Raw genomic sequence first — 19,919 nt, forward strand, 5'->3', positions numbered from 1 at the left:
ACCTGATTGTATCAACACATCCTTGACTTGTACTTGCCACAAGCCAAAATTGATTCTTCCATCAAATTTCTCTATTTCAAGCTTCACAGCACTTGAATATCCTGACATTGTTGCAACCGTATACTGGAATATTATAACTCAACTGTAGACCGTGCACTAGGAAGGGTCCCCAGGAAAGAGAGGTGGGTCACAATGGACACACTTAAATACCAAGTCTTTCCTTAGCCAGAACCTTTTCCAAACTGCACTCTCACAGAGTCACACTGCCTTCCAGCAACAACAACAGCAACCAAAGATCAACCTCAAGCCACAGGACAAAATTCTTTTCTGATGTGGAAGGTCAGACTAGGCTGCAACCACAGAGCATACTAAGAATAAATCCCACCGAACCGAAGCTCTGATACCACTTGTTGGGAATAAGACACAATTCCCCCTTGAGAAAACACCTTTGACAGAGAAATAAAATAGACACAATCACAACACAAGAATTTAACGTGGAAACTCCAATTACCGGAGAAAAAACCACGGCCGTTGTCAAATGACAACCAGAGAATATCACTATGTGAAAATTGTTACAACACATAGACTTCTTTCTCTCACCGGCACCCCAGTACACCCACACTCTTTCAAAGCAAATATCTAACTACACCTCACAACACTCTCTAATCAAAGAGTACAGAGGAAAAGAAAAATCAGATACAAGCTTAAAGTGTTTCTGACTGGTGCAAAAACAAATGGAGAACTTAGCCTCATATTTATAGCCTAGGCCACCCACTCCATTTGCTATCCTAAGCAATGTGGGACTAATTCAACCAAATCCTAACAATGCATCTATGTTCTATGACGAGTTCCCTCGTCTCCCTGATTTCCCATGCATGTCTTCATCTTCTTCGTCTTCAACTGCAGCGCTTCCATTGAAGGATTTAGCATTCTCAACCACCTCTACCGCAACAACCTCTTTGTCTTCGTCATCTGCTTCTTCTTGGGCTGTTCTGAAGCCAGAAGCTGAGGATAATATAACGACGGAGAGTGGAACTGTAGCAATAAACAACAACTTTATATGCAGCATCATGATCCATTGGAAACTCCTATGGGAGCGTTGTCCTCAACAGCTTCCACGGAGATTTCGTAGGCCAAGTTTTCCCATCAAAGCTTACATAAAAGTTGATAATCCAAAATTTCGTTAATCAAACGTTAATTAAAGGTGAGTCTTATCTCTATTGATAATTTTAATCAAAAATGTATTTGTTTAGTTAATTTTCTTTTCCATCATTTGAGAAATGACTTTGAGAAGAGTAAGATTAATGTTCTTGCATCATTAGTTTGATTTTGTTGAGACCTGATATCAAAATGGGTAAGTTCTCTAAAAAAAAGTAAATTATTCTCTATCTTTATTCTATTTCAATAAATCTAGTTTAATTATAGAGTGTTAAAGAGAATAATTAGAATCAAATTAGATAAGTTAGTATTATTTGTATTTATATAACATTTATATATATTAATTGTAGGACTCTATGTTTTTATTATTTTGATTATTCTAGCAGCTATATATACTCCTTGTATATTGTATTTTTCCTCAGACTGAATAATACACAAAAACACTTTCTTTAGATTGTTCTCTTGTTTCTAACATGGTATCAAGAGCTTAGGTTTTTTTTTTTTCAGTAACAATTGGTTTTTAGCTCTTTTATTTTGTCTCTTCCAGCAGTACTTTATCCTCACTTTTCGACTCTTTCCCAACGTGTTGGTTCGTCACCGCCGCCACCATCACCTTCTTCTCGTCGTAAAGTTTCCAACGCCTCTAGAATCATCGTCGGACGCGCCGCCACACGCCGCTTGAAGTTACTTGGCCGCTTGAAGTTCTTCTCCTTCCAAACGCCTCTAGCGCCGTCGGATCAGCGCTCCATATCAACGGCTCCGCGTCATGTCACGTGTCAGCCAGACGCTCCACGGACCCGTGCTCGACCCGCGCGCTCAACCCGATCCACTTCGCGACCCGCGTGCCACCCCACGCCTCGTCAGCGCTGACGTGTTCTCCGCCTCCAATCACGCAGCGCCACATGTCCTTTTCTATTGACGTGGCAGGCAGTGGGACCTTTCTTGAGATTTTTTGGTGAGTTCTTTCCAATTTTGTCATCTGTTTTCTCATTTTTTGCCCTAAATTTGCATTTTCTTCTCTTTTTCGCCTTTGTTTTTGTTATTATGGAGAAACCGGATGTTTTTCAACCTATTCCTGTTGTTCTTAATGGCTCCAACTATACTCATTGGGTTGAAGCTATACGATAATTTTTAAAAGGCAAAAATTATGGCGATATGTGACTGGTGATATTGTTTGTCCTGTTAATTGATGAGCGGATATTTTATACGCTTTTTGGCATTATTTTCACATAGTTTTTATTATGTTTGATTTAAGTTTTATTATATTTTCATATATAGATTTTAGTGCAAAATTCACATTTTTCGATTCTACTTTGAGTTTGTGTGTTTTATGGTGATTTCAGGTATTTTCTGACTGAAATTAAGGAGTTTTGGAGAAAGCCTGATTCAGAGACAAAGAAAGCACTGCAGATGCTGCCAGGATTTGACCTACGTGCACTCGAAGGAGAATTTCTGGAGCTACAGAAGTCTAAATGACGTGCTCTCAAAGACTATGAAAGCTAACATCCTGGGCTTTTCAGCAATATATAATAGTCCATGCTTTGTTTCAGAAATGAAGGCCCAAAACTGGCGTTCAACGCCAACTAGGAACCCCTTTCCTGGCGTTAAACGTCCACAAGGGAGCAACTGGCGTCCAACGCCCACAAAGGAGCCCATGACTGGCGTTCAATGCCCAAGAAGGACCCTAGCTCGCGGGAGACACTCAAGCTCAGCCCAAACACTCACCAAGTGGGAGACACTCATTTCTCTTTCTCACAAATACCCACCAGTATCCAACAGGCTTTACATCTTCTGGTGTACGGACTACAGGTCCGAAAACTTCACGTTTTGCAAGTGAGTCTAATTCAGCCTTCATGGCTTCTTTCCATTTGGCCAATCATTCCTTTGTCGACATTCTTCGACTGATCTTGGCTCAAGATCCTTACTTTCATGCATGATATTTAATGCCACATTATATGCAAATATTTCATTGACAATTGTCTTATTTCGGTCCCATTTCTCTCCTGTAAAGACATAATTTATCGAGATCTCATCATTTTCACAATTTTCAGGTACCTGAACGTCTTCTGGCGTTATATCAGAATTTTGGACAACTGCAGATGTCTTTACTATGTCTTTTTCAACAGGAATAGTATTTACCTCTTTTCTCTTTCGAGAATTTTTATCTTTGGAACCGACAAGCCTGCCACGCTTATGGCGTGTATTTGCTTCAGTGGCTATTTGTCCAACTGGGACATCAATTCGAATTGGGGCATTTTCCGCCCTGCCACGCTTCTAGCGTAAATTTGCTTCAGTGGCTACTTGTCCTACTAGGACATCAATTCGAATTAGGGCATTTTTCGCTGGTATATAAGATTTGGTTATCCTCTTTGTATCGGAAAATGCATCAGGCAATTCATTTGCTATTCTTTGCAAATGTATAATCTTTTGAACTTCTAGTTCACATTGCCCTGATCGAGGATCTAAATGCATCAACGATGATGCATTCCAATTAAGTTTCTTTTCAGGAAGCTTATTCTCTCCCCCTAATGTTGGAAATTTTGATTCATCAAAATGACAATCCGCAAACCAGGCTTTAAATACATCTCCAGTTTGTATCTCAAGATACCTCACTATAGAGGGAGAATCATATCCAACATATATCCCAATTTTCTTTGGGGTCCCATTTTGTTGCGATTAGGTGGTACAATTGGAACATATATCGCACACCTAAATTCTTAAATGGAAAATATTTGGCTGCTGGCCAAAAGCTAATTGCATAGGAGAGAACTTATGGTAACTCGTTGGCCTCAAACGAATAAGTACTGCGGCATGTAAAATAGCATGCCCCCAACCGAAGTTGGGAGATTTGTTCTCATAAGTAAGGGGTCTAGCAATCAATTGGAAACGTTTAATAAGTGATTCTGCTAACCCATTTTGTGTGTGAACATAAGCTACTGGATGTTCAACACTTATTCCATTAGCCATACAATAAGCATTAAATGCTTGGGAAGTAAATTCACCAACATTATCAAGACGAATTGTTTTGATTGGATTTTCTAAAAATTGTGCTTTTAATCGAATAATTTGAGCCAGTAATCTCGCAAACGCCAGGTTGCGAGAAGATAATAAGCACACATGTGACCATCTCGAAGATGTGTCTATCAGGACCATAAAATATCTAAAAGATTCACATATATCACCTTGAATCCTTTCTAGGAATTCAGGGGACTCAAATCCAATCTTTACTGGTGATGACCTTAAAATTAACTTCCCATAAGAACATGCAGCACAACAAAATTCACTAGATTTAAGAATCTTCTGGTTCTTTAGTGAATGTCCATGAGAGTTTTCAATAATTCTCCTCATCATGGTTGTTCCCGGATGACCCAATCTATCATGCCAAGTTTTGAATTCATTTGGGCTAATAAACTTCTGGTTTACAATGGCATGTGATTCAATTGCACTAATCTTGGTATAATACAATTCGGATGAAAGTGAGGATAATTTTTCTAATATAACTTTCTTATTTGAATCATGAGTTGTGATACATAAATACTCATGATTTTCCTCATTCATTGTCTCAACATGATATCCCTTTCGGCGAATATCTTTAAAACTCAACAAGTTCCTCAGGGACTTGGTAGATAATAGTGCATTATTTATTATAAATTTTGTTCCTCCAGGAAACAAAATTATAGCTCTTCCGGAGCCTTCTATCACATTGCCTGAGCCAATAATAGTATTAACATATTCTTCTTTTGGCACAAGATGGGTAAAATATATATCACTTTTAAGAATAGTGTGCGAACTTGCACTATCCGCAAGGCAAATATCTTCAGAATATGTCCTTACCATTTTTCTTCAAAGACAAATGATAATAATAATAAAATGAGTAGAAGTACATGCACAATAAAATTATTCACATGAATACTTAACAAATACATACACATATCAAACTATTCCATCATTGATCAAATAGCCAATATTTCCTTCAGGATCCTCGAAGAAATTAGATACATCATAATGAGTGGTGGAATTTTCATAATTTGAAACAAAATTTGTTTCCTTTCCTTTGTCATCCTTTTTCAAGGATGCTTGATAAAGATCAACTAGGTGCCTTGGGGTACGACAGGTACGTGACCAATGGCCATTTCCACCACAACGGAAGCATTTATCCTCAATTGATATACTTTGCCCATTGTTTCTTTCTTTATCACACTTCTGGTGAGATCCTTTCTTATGAACATAATTTTTTTCCTTCCATAATTTTTCTTGTTATCAAAATCTTGCCATTTACCTCTTCTGGGGTTATAATTTGCCGTATTTACTTCAGGAAATGGGGCGGCGCCAGCTGGGCGCGCTTCATGATTCCTTAAAAGTAATTCATTGTTGCATTCAGCAACAAGAAGGCAAGAAATTAATTCAAAATACTTTTTAAATCCTTTTTCTCGATACTGCTGCTGTAGAAGCACATCCGAGGCATGGAAGGTTGAGAAAGTTTTCTAACATATCGGGTTTGAGGAAGTATCACCGTTTTTTTATGATTGTACCTTTCTTCAAGGTCTTTCCACAGATCTGCAGGATCTTTTAATGTGGAATACTCATTTTTCAATCATACATCAACATGACGACGAAGAAAAATCATGGCTTTGGCTTTATCCTTCTGGGATGCATTATTTTTAGCCTTAATGGTATCTTCAAGATCCATTAAATCAAGATAGATTTTAACATCTAGTATCCATGATAAATAATTATTTCTAGATATATCAAGAGCATTAAATTCAAGATGAGAGAGCTTCAACATAATAAAAATTTATTACTTGGAGTCTTCCTAAAATTTCGTTAGAGCTTCGTGCTGATAACGTGTTATAAAATAACTAAATAAATAAATAAGGAAGAAGTAACAAATATAAAGAGAGAGAAGTATTGCAACATAAAAGAGAGAGAAAATTGTTTATTGCTTTTTGTGTGTTATTTGCCTGAGGCTTAACCTCCTATTTATAGGCATACAAAATGTAAAAGAATTAATTTCAGTCTTCCTTTGATAATCTAAACTTTTCACTTGAAAAAGTTAGCCGCCCAAACATTAATGGGCATCCACCTCATGCCTTATCACAACAAAAAGATATTTTTTCATAGAAAAATATTTTTTTCTATCAACTTAATGGCACTCAAACAAAAACAACTATATCACTACTACTACTACCACTTTTTTCATCCTCGTCATTATAACTTCTACCTCTATTATTTCTATTATGCAACCATATTTTTTTAATATCATTATTTTCTCTACCATCATTAATTAACACCAATATCAATATCATCAACATCACCATTTTCTTCTCTCATTCTTGTTTGATGTTATTTTTTCTCTTTGAAAGGACTTGAAACTGCAATTTGATATTACTTTTAACAATAATCTTTCTTCACTTAATCACTATCTATGAATTAATTTTTTTAAAAACAAATTTACTAATAATTTGTATAGATTTAAAATTCTTACTGATTACAAATAAAAATCCCAAAAAATAATTTTTATTACTATTTAACAAATTTAAAAAAAATCATAATTTCTCAAAATAAAAAAATTGAAGGTGAAGTATCTCTTTTTAATGGACAGGAATCACCTTAGCCGGTATGAAAATAGCGTAGCCACATTCATATTTGTTCTCACCGTTGCCCAAACTTTTAAATACTAAGCTATCATCACCACGTCGTTGTTTCTTTTAAATAGTTGATGAGTGCAATGTTATTTGTTGTTGATTCATGTCCCTTGATTAGGATTTGAGTTGGCTAAATCTACTCCATTGAATAGCCATTCAGCCTCAAACACAAATGTATCTTTAAGATGAGATTATTATCAAGTAGCTATTTCAACATCCAAAAAATTTTAATTTTGACAAATTAGACTCCAATTTTTTTTTTTTTTTGACAAAATTAACCTTTAAAGTGATGAGTGTATTAATCTATTTTGTCGAACGAAGCTAATATTTGAAAGTTCATTTTGTCATAAACAAAAATTAGAATCTATATTAAAATCAAAATTTTGAGTGCAAAAATAACTATTTACTCGATGATTACCTGTTAGTATCTGATTCGTACATGGCTTTCATAGTTATTCAAATGCGTCATACAATTCCCTCACATTATATAACTACAAGAGTAGACAGCAAAATTTCAAACCCGGTAAATCTCGAGTACTCTTTACAAGGCTAACTCTTTCCATTAATTAGTATTAATCAATACATTACTATAATCCATTTTCTTTTTAATAAAAAGAAATGCTCTGGGAAATTGTACGAAGGGCATCACCACATTGAACAATCTAAAACTGTGGTAGGAAAACACAAAATATTGAACAATGGGGAGGGAACGAGGTTTCGAAAGGCACCATAAATGGAGCATACATATGAGAACTCAGAACTTGGCACGGGTTTGCATATACTACCAGTTAAAGATTGCTCCACAAGTTTTTGAATAGAAACCAACTCAGTTCTCATTTTTTGCCTTTTTCTTGGCTGAACCTTTCGGTGACTGCATTTTTCTTGAGTTTACATTAAGGTCCCTTTTCTGCAATTTAATAGATTTTCATCATCTTTAGGGTGTAAATTTAAACTCTTCCTGATAATTGAAATACTAGTAACTCTTTACCTTCTTGAATTTCTTCTTATTCTGCTGCTGTCTTTTGTAATGATCCTTGTCTTCATCATCCTAGAAAGTTATGAGTTAGCTTTCAATGCATGTCAATAACAAATCAGTTTCTTGAATAAGTAATAGCACGGAATTAAGCTGTCGAAAAGCACTAACCTCGGTATCGTTGGCTTCGACATCTGAGACATCTAGGTTCTCAATTTCGCCATCACTGTTGAGAATGGCCTTTAGTCTGCCTTCATTAAGTAGCTTTTCCGAGTGAGCATGTCTCTAAAGAAAATTAACATTAGATTTTACCATTAAAGGAATTTTTCCAATGCCACAAAAAAGTAGACAGTTGACGTTTGCAAGTTTATTCATAATATTTTCAAAAGCTGAATGAAAGGGAAGTTTGATGTGTTTCATTCAACCAGTGAATAGGACCTATATCACATACCTACATGCTCCTTAAAATTGTGATTAGTGTTAAGGATTTTATTCCTCTTACACAGGTTACCTTGTTGACGATCTATGCATCACCAAATAGATTTAACGAAATTAGATGGATTGGAAATATCTTAAGTAAATGATATCTTATCCTCCTCATTGATAATAACAAAAGGGGAGCCTTGAAGCAACGGTTGAGCTGTCTTCATGTAACCTCAAAGTCACGGGTGCAAGCCATAGAAACAACCACTGATGCAATTACTATGTTAGCTTGCGTACATTACAACCTTTGGATGCGGCTCTCTCCTGGATCCTACGTTAATTCAGGATGCTTGTGCACCGGGCTGCCCATATGTAAATATGTTCCGGTAGTAGACCAGATCTGGGTGGTTGCCTACACCACATCCTCTATAGAGAACTGTTGTCATTTTGACTCGTTAGATACTGTCAATCACATAATAGTGTTGAGAGTCGCCGTTGCAGTATCCCTCTGTAAGAATATTATTCTCACTTTGATTTTAATTAATTTACTCTTGGGACCACTAACCTAGATTAAAATCCTGATATCAGCTAAATGCAATCAGGGAATAACTATTGTTCTTAATTCTTCAGAGCATAGGTAGTGCATAGAAGCTCAAACGTGTGTTACAACTATGCTATCCTAGAGCAACAAAACCAAATAACCTTTATCATATCTCCCTTTGGTTTTGCAGTCAAAACTCAACCAAATCTTGAATCAGCAGGATATACTAATCCACGTCCTTTTATTAGGGGTGGCAGTGGAGAGGGTAGTGCTGGCAGCAGTACCCGAACCCGTGGGTACCCGCTCTCCACCCAGTCGGGGTGGGGCAATTACCCGACCCAAGTTTAGGATATATCCGCCCCGATATATATATATATATATAGGGGTTTTTTTGTGCTTCCCCTTCCCAGAGCCTCAGCCCCCTGGCTCTTCAAAGACCCTCAGACCTCACCACAATACCTCACTCTATCTTCTTCCTCAATCCTCATTCTTCATCTTCTACCTCAGCCTTGACCTCACACTCTTCGCCATTGGTGAAGAGGATGAGGTCAGGGCTCGAGGTAGAAGATGAAGAATGAGATTAGTGGATTGAGTTAGAAGAAGAAAGAGTGAGGTACTGTGGTGAGGTCTGAGGGTCTTTGAGGGGTTGGGGGCTGAGGCTCTGGGAAGTGGCAGCACAAAAAACCCTAATTTCTTATATGGGACGGGTATATCCTAGACCCGTCCCGCACTGGGTCGGGTAATTAGCCTCCCCGACCAGGTGGGGGCAGAGCGGGTACCGCAGGTTCCGATACTGCCTGCCAACCCTACCTTTTAGGCAATATTTACAAATGACATGGATTTCTTCCAAAATCTAAAAAGGTTGGAGCATACCGTTAAAGCATAATAAACTGCCAAAAGAAAAAGTGCATATTACCTTTGACTGCAGGTGATCCCTCAACATTGCCTCATTCAAACAGATAATCCTAGGACATATCCTGCACTTAAAAACTGACTTGCATTTTAAGATATAAGACAATGCATCCACTGGCACTGATTTATTTTCATCCACCAAGACCTTAGACTTTTTCTCCAATACTTCATGATCACGTCTAGACAACTCTTTATTCTTGCTCTTTGGTCTCTCATTTAAAGTTCCATCATCATCTTCACTTAAAAACAAACCTGCACTTACATGAACGTGAATGCAATCAAAATAGAGTTATTTTCTGAACAATAGAATAGAAGCATATACTTTTAGGTAGAAAGACTAGAGTATACCCAGAAAGAGACATAAATTTATCTTCAAAAACATTGAATGGGAAAAATGAAAAAATAAATTTCAAGCAAACCAGCGTCCAGACTTGCACTCAAGTATCTTATACTGATGCTGAATTAGAAATTGGAAATATCATCAACGAAATACAAAATTTGTGCCAAGGATAAGCACTCGAGCTGACAGAACAGACACCCTACCTGACGAGTTGGCATCAGCATCATTTCCAAAACTATCCTCACATTTGTATCCTGAATTGTGCAAAATTGAAAAGGTGTAAATAAGTAATGAACATTATTATAAGATACCAAGCCTCCAATGTAATAAAAGCTGTGTGTTTCCATTTGCATTCAGATTAAACTTTGGAAGATTGATTTTTTTTTATGGTTACAAAAATTAAATGATTCTATCCATTATACTACCACGACCTATAGCTTTTACTATTACTATTCCTCTTCAAATAAGAACATGATGAATGAGAAAACAACATTGTTAACTGCATGATTTCTAAATAACATACAAATAAAACATGATGAAGGAGAAAAGAGAGAGAGAGAGTGTGTGTGTGTGTGTGGGAGAAAGGGGGGGGGGGGTCTACGCTTAAACAAAAATCCTCTGTTACTGACATGTTTTTAAATACAATTGTGTATCTGATGTATAGCTCAGAATATTTTTTGACAGACAGATAGATTAACCAGACGTTAATGGACTAACCAGAGGATGCTGAGCCAGCATCATCATCATTATTATCCTGCTTTACTTCAGGTTCAAGCATTTCATCATCCTCGGATTCAGATTCATCAGTTGCTTCAGCTTCTATCTCAGAGTCAGAGGATGAAGAGGATGCATCTGAGGCATCCCGGCCACCATGATCAACCTTATAGAATCTCCTCTTTATCATTTGACCTCAAAAGTCAACTGAACTGGGATGACATAACGCACGATTTACTTGGCAATTCCATAATAATCATAATTACATGGTAAACAATATGATTGCAAATGAAATAGGGACAACTGGAGAAGTGGAAAATAAAGTTGATACACCAGAAACCTGGGTAACGACTGTAGCCCTTGATTTTATCTACAAGATTATTGTACAATAACCAACATAACCAAGGGATCACGCAGTCAACTATCGGAGAAAGAAAAAGGATTACATTATTAAACATGTTATGGTAGCAGTGTAGCACATAATTTTAACGTTGTTAGTTGTTCTAGTATTATTGACAGTTTCTTCAATCATCAATTCTCACCAGCATGATTAAGCAAAGGAATGAAAAAAAAATGCAAAAAATGGCAACAGGTTACGTTTAGATTGCATTGTTACTTTCTAGCATTTTAGTTATAGATTTATAGTTCCAACTTCCAATGTTGTTAATTGTTTATGCTCTACTTGACTTATCCATGGTCTCCTCAATTAACAAACATTCATACGAAGCACAAAGGAACAAGGAATAAGGCATTAGAAATAAAAAAATAACAATAATAATTTAAAAAACTGGAAACTGAGTCCCTACAGTTCAGATTGTAAAATGAGTATCTTTATACAACACATCATCTCGTCCACTAAAACACACTCAGACCACATTTCCCAATAAAATTGAGACATCCTTTTCTGTCTAATTATGAAATGCTGATTACTCAAGAACTAAGCAGCTAAAAAACATGATAATGTGATATGGTGTTCTACAGTTTTAATTCATACTCCAAAACCAACAAAGAACATTGCTTCAGCACTCCCATAATGGTACAAGAAATTTTTCTTTTTAGTATTTATTTACCACAATGCCAATGAAATTGGCAAAAAGAAACGAAACCAAGCAAAATGTTGGCGAGAGGCACTGAAGGGAGGAAGGAACAGAAGAGGAAAATACAGGGAACTTGCTGTGCTGCCGGTGAAGTTTGTCCATTGCGTCTATGAAGCTCCATGGGATGATGGCGATGGCTTAGAAAAAGATATGCGGCTTTAAAGTTAGATGAAAGACGAAACAGGCGAAACTGGGTTTGTCTTGGCCTAAACCTGACCTTTACCCGGCCCTTAACCCAATGAAACCTAATCACTTTCAGGCCACAACTATACCTCGTCTAGACGGGATGAAAACTAGGTCTAGATATCATATATATCTTTTGACAATGCAACCAATTATCAGAACAACATGCACAATACTAACTCGGTAATTGTTAGCAAAACAAGAACAAGGAACATCCTAAACCAACTAATAACAGAGAAATCAACCATAATAATGCTAATATCAGACAATCAACATTTCTAACAATACTAACTCGGTAGTTGTTAGCATAAAAAATATATAATCTAGGCTAAAGCATTAACATATTTTAAAAATGAGAACAATTTAAAATTTATAATCAGACAAAGCAATAAAAAAAAAATTAGTTATTTCAGTTAAAATTTATTTGATTATTTCAGATTTTCAAGTAAAATAAAAAATTAAATGAGCAGTGGTTTACCTGCAGCTGCAAGGAAGACGGCGGCGGCAACGTGAGGAAGAGAGGGTTGAACGTGAATGTTGATGGAGGGAGCTGAATCGCAAATGATGAAGTGAGTTGAGGCACTGAGTAAGAACGACGAAGAAGAAGAAGAAGAAGATGACAGAGGGTAGAGGCACAGGGTTGAGGCAGTGTGAGCTGCGAGGTGGCCAGCAGTGGAGCGCTGCGTCGGATGTTAGTACCCTTACCCTAATAACCCCTAGCATCTGATTATGACTCACTTACTCCCTCACCGGGGTCGGTCGGGTCGGATAATCCGAGTTTTGGCCCGAATCTAATTGAGTGTTCTGATTAGGGATGGTAACGGGGCGGATAGAGACGGATTTTTGCTCTACCAACCCTTTATCTTAAACCCTAACCCGCTCCTGCGGGTACCCGTCCCGCCCCTATAATTATTAAATTCAACAAATAAAATAAAATTTTAAAAATTATATAACCATCATTTACATACATAACATAAATTAAAGTAAAAATTTATATATGATATAATATTATTAATTATTTTACTAATTATTTTATATATGTTACATATATTATATATACCGGAGCGGGTTTAACCTAAACCCGACTCCGCCCCGCCCCCCAAGAACCCGCTCCGGTGCGGGGGCGGGTAATTACCCGCTCCGAGCGAGTAGGAGCAGGATGGGTACCCGCGGGTTTGGGTAGTGTTGTCACCCCTAACTCTGACAAAGGGGAATAGTTTTTTTTTGGAGTATGGGCGAGTAATCATGAAAGGGAACTAAATTGGCTCAACTGAACTGGCTTGGTCTAAGTCTTCGGACTGGGCCATGAACACTAATCGAATGAATTTTATACAAATTTGTATAAAAATAAGGGTGGTAATACTACCCAAACTCGTGGATACCCACCCGTTCCTATCTGTTCGGGGCGGGTTTTTGGGCGGAGCGGGGCGGGTGGGATTGAGTTTAGGTTAATCCCGCTCCGGTATATATAATATATGTAATATAATTAGTAAAATGATTAATAATATTGTACTATATTTAAAATTTTATTTTAATTTATGTTATGTATGTAATGATTGTTATATAAATTTTAAAATTTAATTTTTTTTGTTGGATTTTAATAATTATAGGGGCGGATAGAGGCAGGAGTGGGTTAGAGTTTAACATTTTACTACTCGGGGTAGAAGCGGGGCGGGTTCAATGCAGATTATTGTAGGGAGGGGCGGGGTCGGGTAGGGCAAAAACCTACCCTTACCTACCCCATTGCCACCCCTATATGAAAATATGCTGTCAAATACAAAAAAAAAAAAATTATTGGTCAACGACAAACCCTTAAGTAGAGTTCAGATCCACGACGGATTAGTCTTTGACCTGTCGAAAAATATCGTGAAAAAAAAATGATGTCTTTACACGCAAGGTCTTGGTCTAGTGGTCATCTTCTATATCTTATAATAAATATATTTGGATTCAAATTTTACTAATACTAAATAACAGATAGAACCTTTATTATTATATGTGTGAGTATGGTGTAGAAGAGTTTTTTTTTTTTTTTGTGACTTAAAAAGAAACAAAGAAGGAAAGAAAGAATAAAGAAAAAAAAACACTAAAGACTATCTAGCATCAGTAATGTTCACAACTAGCGCCTATTTAACTATAGTATTTATCACTTTGTTAGTATCTCTTTGAATCAAACGAAGCTCAGCATACCAGTTTCATTGTATGATGTCCTGGGCCTTTTAGCTTAAGAAATGCTCAAAGCTAGAAGCTTCATCCATAGTTTGAATGAGAGTAAAGACCTCTCTACACGATCTGTTTCACAAATGATATATCTTTGACCCATAGTGGTAAGAATTAGATTAGTCGGTTGGACCAAAAAATCGATAAATTAGATTTTAGGCTGATTCGGTTAAGTCATTTGACCAGACAAGATAAAAAACCAAATCGAATCGGATTGGACCGTCCGATTATAGTCAAAACTGCCAGTTTTGGAAAAATTGGCCGGTTCAGAAAAAAATTTTTCCTCCCCACACAAAAACGACGCTATTTCATTTAGAGAGAGAGAGAGAGAGAGAGAGAGAGAACATCCCTAATCCTAAACGGCTGCTCGAAGGCTTCTCTTCCTCACCACTTCACCAGTCTCTCAGTCACTCTCAATCGCACTCCAATTCCAGAACTCGTGATTTCCGGTCGACTCCTCTAGTTCATCTCACTAGCTCAGGTGTATTTTTGACACTACGTCGGCGCGTCTGTGGCTCCCAAGCAACCTGCACTGTCGCGTCTCCTTACTCTGCATCCTCATCCGTCGCTGTTGCCTCCCCTTGCCAGATTCTGCTTCGCCGTGCTCGGACAAATTGGTATTTCATGTCTTTGTGAAACTCACTCTTAGTTTTTTATTTTTTATCTTTTTAAGTTATTCAGTTGGGTTTTAATTTGATTAAATAACTGATGATTAATTATGTTTATTATGAATCTATTTATTTTATATTGTTGTTGATTATAACTTGTTGAATTTGTGAATTTCTGATTCTTGTAGAGGAAGAGAAGATAAACACTGTGAAAGTTTTTTGTGTGAAATTAGGATTCTTGTGAAATCTTGATTCTTTGTGTGAAATCCTGATTTTTACTGTCCTTATTTTGGCTTATTTTGACATTTTTGGAGCAGAAAATAATACACAAAGAGAGACAGAATTCTAGAGCTTCTAGCATAAACAGAAAACTGAAGTTACAATTTTTGGTCCTTCTCTTCCGAATTTCACTTCATACTTGCAAAATTAAGACTTCTTCCTTCAAAGGTAGTAACCCTTTGAGACTCTTTTCTCAAATTTCATATAAAATTTTAATTTTTTGGCTTGACTTGTATGCTTTCTCTATGAATTGGTCTTAAATTTGTGATTTTTTTATGATGGATACCAAAGAGCTAAGCAAATTGAAAAGGTATGGTGATTGACATTGTTCTATTTGTGTTGATTTTGGTTTTTGCTGACGAACAATGTTAAAGATTATGTGGATTCTTTATTCTAAGCAATGTTGGAGGGAAATGGTTGCAAATTTAGTGAGGTGTAATCAGTGTTTGACTTGGTCAAGAATTGGGGGATCATTGGTTTTATTGAAGGTATGGAATCATCGTGGAAAAGGGTCATATAGAGAATTTGATGTTTTCCTTGTTTCTATATTTGAGGATGTTATTTTAGAGAATATTTTCTATTCGTAATCAAATTAGGTTCCTAATTATTCTTGTAGCTGAGTATATTTTTTTGTTATTATTATTGTGTTAAATTAAGATACTATTGTATATTATTTTATATTTTTATTTATGTGGGACTGGTTTTACCTGTTCAACTAGTAATTTATCGATTGAACCAGTAAACTAGTAGTTTAATCGGTTCGATTCTGACAACTATGCTTTGACCAATATCCTAAACAAGAAAAAAACTCTCTAAATAGCAAACAACTCTCCATAAAAAATGCTATTACTAAGTAATACACCTATACAACCCTTCTACCACATACCATTTCAGTCTCTAACAACACAAGCAAAGCCAACTCTTTTACCATAACCATAATAATTAGGATCACAATTTATCTTATATGAACTGGGAAAAGGTAAACTCCAAAAAGCACTCAAGGATGAAGATATAAAAATATGTTGCAAATCAAAGATGGACAAAAGTTTCTTTTCTAGAGACCAAAACTTTTTCGATTTGAAAATGTCATTGTTTCTCACTCGCAAAATCCACCAGAGTCCCAAGAAAAATCCGAAGGCATGATCCTTACTGTTCTTTATAAACCAAGCTTGCAAATCCTACGATTGATGACTAATTTTTAAGTTGTTCCAAACAACTTGTGCTCTGGGACAGTCCCTGATGCAATGCAACACTGATTCTTGGGAGGAAAGACACATCAAACATGAATCTGTGTTCGATATTCTTCTTTTGAATCTTATCTGAGAGTAGTGGAAAAGATATCCCTGAGACAAAAGTCATGCCAACAATTTATGCTTCTCCAGAACCTACCGCCTCTAAAGCCAAAGCCAATTTTGTTGCTCTTCCCATCCAATAAACCTTTTGCAAAATCAGAAATATCTATTACTCGCAGAATATACTTTAGAAGATGTCCCATTCCAAGTCGAGCCAGCTTTCAAACCAGTTTGCTTATTTGAGTTATAAGAGATAATATTAGACATTAAATTCTGATTAAAAGAAAAATGTTGAATGGCATGTGGGTAAGTTTGTAATATCTAATATTGGAAATTGATCCAATTTATCTAACTAAAACAATAATGTCTCTTTTTGTATTTTTAATAACAATTATTCCGAGGGTTACCTGAAACGTTGATTTGAGCCTAGATGTGAGGTCCAGAATCCTTATAAGGCAGCGTTCAACTTGTTTGGTGCCGAGATGCCGCCATCTGAGTTCCTTGTGAGGAGGTGGGGGTGGTACCTGCAAGAGATTCCGATGCTTAAGTTAGCAAGGGTTTTAGGCAAGTTTTTTAATATTAGAACGTAAATTATACCTGAGGGGTGTCAGTATACTTATAGTAGAGTTAATAACCACCTTTGTTGGAGTAGTTCCACCTTTGTTGGTGGATGACCGTTCCCTTTATCTTGGGATTTGTTGAGATCCATCTTTTAGGGGAAATAGAAATACGTGGAGAGATTTGCGGAGGCAGTCACATGTTTGGGCAAGTAGAGCTGGGCTTCTTTCAGGATGTCTGACCTCTTTAAAGAGGTCGGGTATGCTATAGAGGCCGCCTCTTTTGGTAGGCCTTCCTTCGTTATTGGGTCTGACTTTATTTGTTGGGTCAGGGTATGAACAGTGCCCCTGCTTAATTCCCGAGCTTTCAAGAGGTCGAACTCAAGCAATTCGTGGTCCTCTGATTTGACGTCGGGTACTCTGCTTTTTAAAGTTCGGATTCTTGACGTGTTTTCAAAAATTCGAACGTTGCCTCCTTTAATACGGGGCAAACATTGCGTGGCAGTTTTTCTTGGGATCCTCGCACGTTTTTAAAGAGGAGTTAAGAGGTCTTTTTTCTCCTTGTTTCTTATAAAAGCACCTTGGCCTATCTTCTTCTCCCTTTTCACATTCCTGAAAAGATCTTCTATTACTTTCTTCTTTGCAATACCCAGAATTTCTTTTTGTCACAGAAAAATTTTCCTCCTTTGTTTGCGATTTCCTGTCCCAATATTTTCTTTATCTTGGCTTGCATTCAATCGAAGAGGATCATCCGTGAATTGCTATTTGACGTGCTCCCCTTTGTTTTGACTTTCATCGAGGTTGGTGTTTTATTTTCTTGAAAATATTTATATTTTACTTTATCAGTAGCTCAGTATTTTTGTCTGTTTCACGGTTATTCTTGAATGATCTTTAAATGTCAAAAATGGGTTGTTGTTGATACTTGGATTTTGATGAGGATTTTGCTTTGCTCCTGAAAACTTTTTCCTGAAAAACCTTCCTTTTGTTTCACTACTATTACTTTGCCTGAAAACCTGAAAACTTTCCTTTTTGTTGACTTTGATTGCTTTTCTGGAATTGCTGAAAACTATAACCATTTTTAATTTATTGATTATTGATTGCGTTTGTGTTGCCCCCAATGGTGTCACTGGTATATGATGATGTCGTCACTGATAGCATAGGAGGGCCACCATTTTGACGCTCTCTGTATGTAGAAGAGTTGTGAAACTGTGTTGATTGGTTTTGTTTGCTTTTACCCAAACTATTTTGGATGATGTCTGAGCTCTTTTAATAACGACTTCTTCACTTTGCATTTGTAGGTATAGCTTTTATGTCACGCTCTGTTGTTCTCAGTACGTTGACTAAGGTTCCTCCTAGTCTCCTTAATTGGGTAGATACCTCTGTTCTTTCTTATGTCCCCATAGTTGATAAGCAATATTGTAAGGAATTCCGTAAACATCATAAAATTTGTGAGAACAGAGAGGATGAGAGAAATTATGAGCTAGTAGTGCCCAATCCCAAAGAGAGAATATGTTTTCCTCCCCTAGATAGCTTGGAATGTCCTTTCATTTACGCCTATGATTGCTTTTTCTCAAATTAAGGTGTTTCACTACCTTTTACCGATTTTGAATCAAACATTCTTTGGGCTTGTAACGTCGCTCCTTTTCAGCTTCAACCGAATTCCTGGGCCTTCCTAAAGATTTTCTGACTTCTCTGCGAGAACTTAATGTCCGACCTTCTACTAAGGTCTTCTTTTACTTGTTCGTCTTGACCAAGCCCGAGACATTGAAAAGAAAAGCTTCTTAGTTTTCCTTTCGCGCCGTCTAGGGTAGAAAGAATTTTTTTCCATTTTTGATGAGTCTTTTCATGACTTCAAGAATTATTTCTTCAAAATCCGGTCGGTGGAGGGTATCCGACCTTTCTTTTTAGATGAGAATGATGAGCCCTCCTTTTCTTTGTACTAGCAAGAAGAGCCCGTTATAGCTAAGTCTACTGCAGATCCCCTAGATGAGGTCGAAAAATGTTTTGTGAATGTGTTGCAAGAGTGCTGGGGTCGTGCTCCTTACTTGGACACAAAAAGATTCTTACGGGACCCCAGTCATCTTCGGTTTGAGCTAGGTAGTCTACCGACCTTTAACTTCTATGGTTTATTAATTGTATTTTATTTTTTTGATGTGTCTTTGTTCTTGTTTAATAGATACGATGGGCCTTAAGACAGCTGCTATGAAATAACTATACCAACCCTGGAAGACCGTGGTAGCTCGGGGCTTTCAAGAAAAAGAGGACGGGGGTGTTTCCTCCCGATCTTCCCCTAGGAAGTCGGATTCTGGCCCCACAGCTCGAAAAAGGATCATCCCAACTCCAGCGAATTGGCTAATCCCTTTTGATTCTCTTTAGGATAGAGTCGTTATTCCTCCTTCTCCTTCGTCGTCAGAGCCGCTTTCCAAAAAATAAAAAATTGTCGAATGTGGAAGCATTTACGACAAAGACTTTGACGGGATTGCCTAGGTCAAAAGAAACATTCTCCCTCACATTCGTATCTGTATGGATAACGTGGCCATCTAAAACCATCTTCAATTTATGGCTCGGAATGGGATCTGGATAGATGGGATGTGCACGGCTTTATCCAATGAGTTGAAGAAGGCTCTCCTTGGTTTTACCCAAAGATCTCTCGAGGCTGCCCATGTTGAAGTGGAAAGAGTGAAGGGGTTAAAAGAGAAGCTGGAGGAGGAGAAGGTGATGAGCGGATAATTTATACGCTTTTTGGCATTGTTTTTAGTATGTTTTTAGTAGAATCTAGTTACTTTTAGGGATGTTTTCATTAGTTTTTATGTTAAATTCATATTTCTGGACTTTACTATGAGTTTGTGTATTTTTCTGTGATTTCAGGTATTTTTTGGCTGAAATTGAGGGACTTGAGCAAAAATCAGATTCAGAGGTTGAAGAAGGACTGCTGATGCTGTTGGATTCTAACCTCCCTGCACTCAAAGTGGATTTTCTA

At 37.0% G+C, this 19,919-nt stretch overlaps 1 protein-coding gene and 1 long non-coding RNA gene across 4 annotated transcripts; one reads left to right on the plus strand and one right to left on the minus strand.

Moving 5' to 3' along the window:
• The first annotated feature begins 829 nt into the window (after window positions 1-829).
• LOC140178314 (uncharacterized) lies at window positions 830-3,670 on the plus strand. Of its 2 annotated transcripts, none has more exons than XR_011871049.1 (3): window positions 830-1,204; window positions 1,706-2,991; window positions 3,210-3,670. It is a non-coding gene; the product is annotated as an uncharacterized lncRNA (long non-coding RNA). The 2 variants fall into 2 exon arrangements; XR_011871048.1 differs by having other exon boundaries at window positions 842-1,204; window positions 1,709-2,991; window positions 3,210-3,501.
• Window positions 3,671-7,315: 3,645 nt separating this feature from the next.
• LOC112743616 (uncharacterized) lies at window positions 7,316-12,823 on the minus strand. 2 transcript variants are annotated; one of them, XM_025792895.3, is made up of 7 exons: window positions 12,465-12,823; window positions 10,710-10,918; window positions 10,196-10,246; window positions 9,657-9,904; window positions 7,948-8,061; window positions 7,792-7,851; window positions 7,316-7,710 (listed from the first exon to the last, which is right to left on the minus strand). In XM_025792895.3, the coding sequence occupies exons 2-7, from the start codon at window positions 10,894-10,896 to the stop codon at window positions 7,630-7,632; spliced, it is 741 nt and encodes a 246-aa protein (XP_025648680.1). In that variant the 5' UTR covers window positions 10,897-10,918; window positions 12,465-12,823; the 3' UTR covers window positions 7,316-7,629. The 2 variants fall into 2 exon arrangements, with proteins under 2 accessions (XP_025648680.1, XP_025648681.1); XM_025792896.3 differs by having other exon boundaries at window positions 10,710-10,913; window positions 12,465-12,773.
• Between the last annotated feature and the right edge of the window lie 7,096 nt (window positions 12,824-19,919).

This window comes from Arachis hypogaea, chromosome 14 (genome assembly GCF_003086295.3).
Source record: "Arachis hypogaea cultivar Tifrunner chromosome 14, arahy.Tifrunner.gnm2.J5K5, whole genome shotgun sequence".
Lineage (NCBI taxonomy): Eukaryota > Viridiplantae > Streptophyta > Magnoliopsida > Fabales > Fabaceae > Arachis > Arachis hypogaea.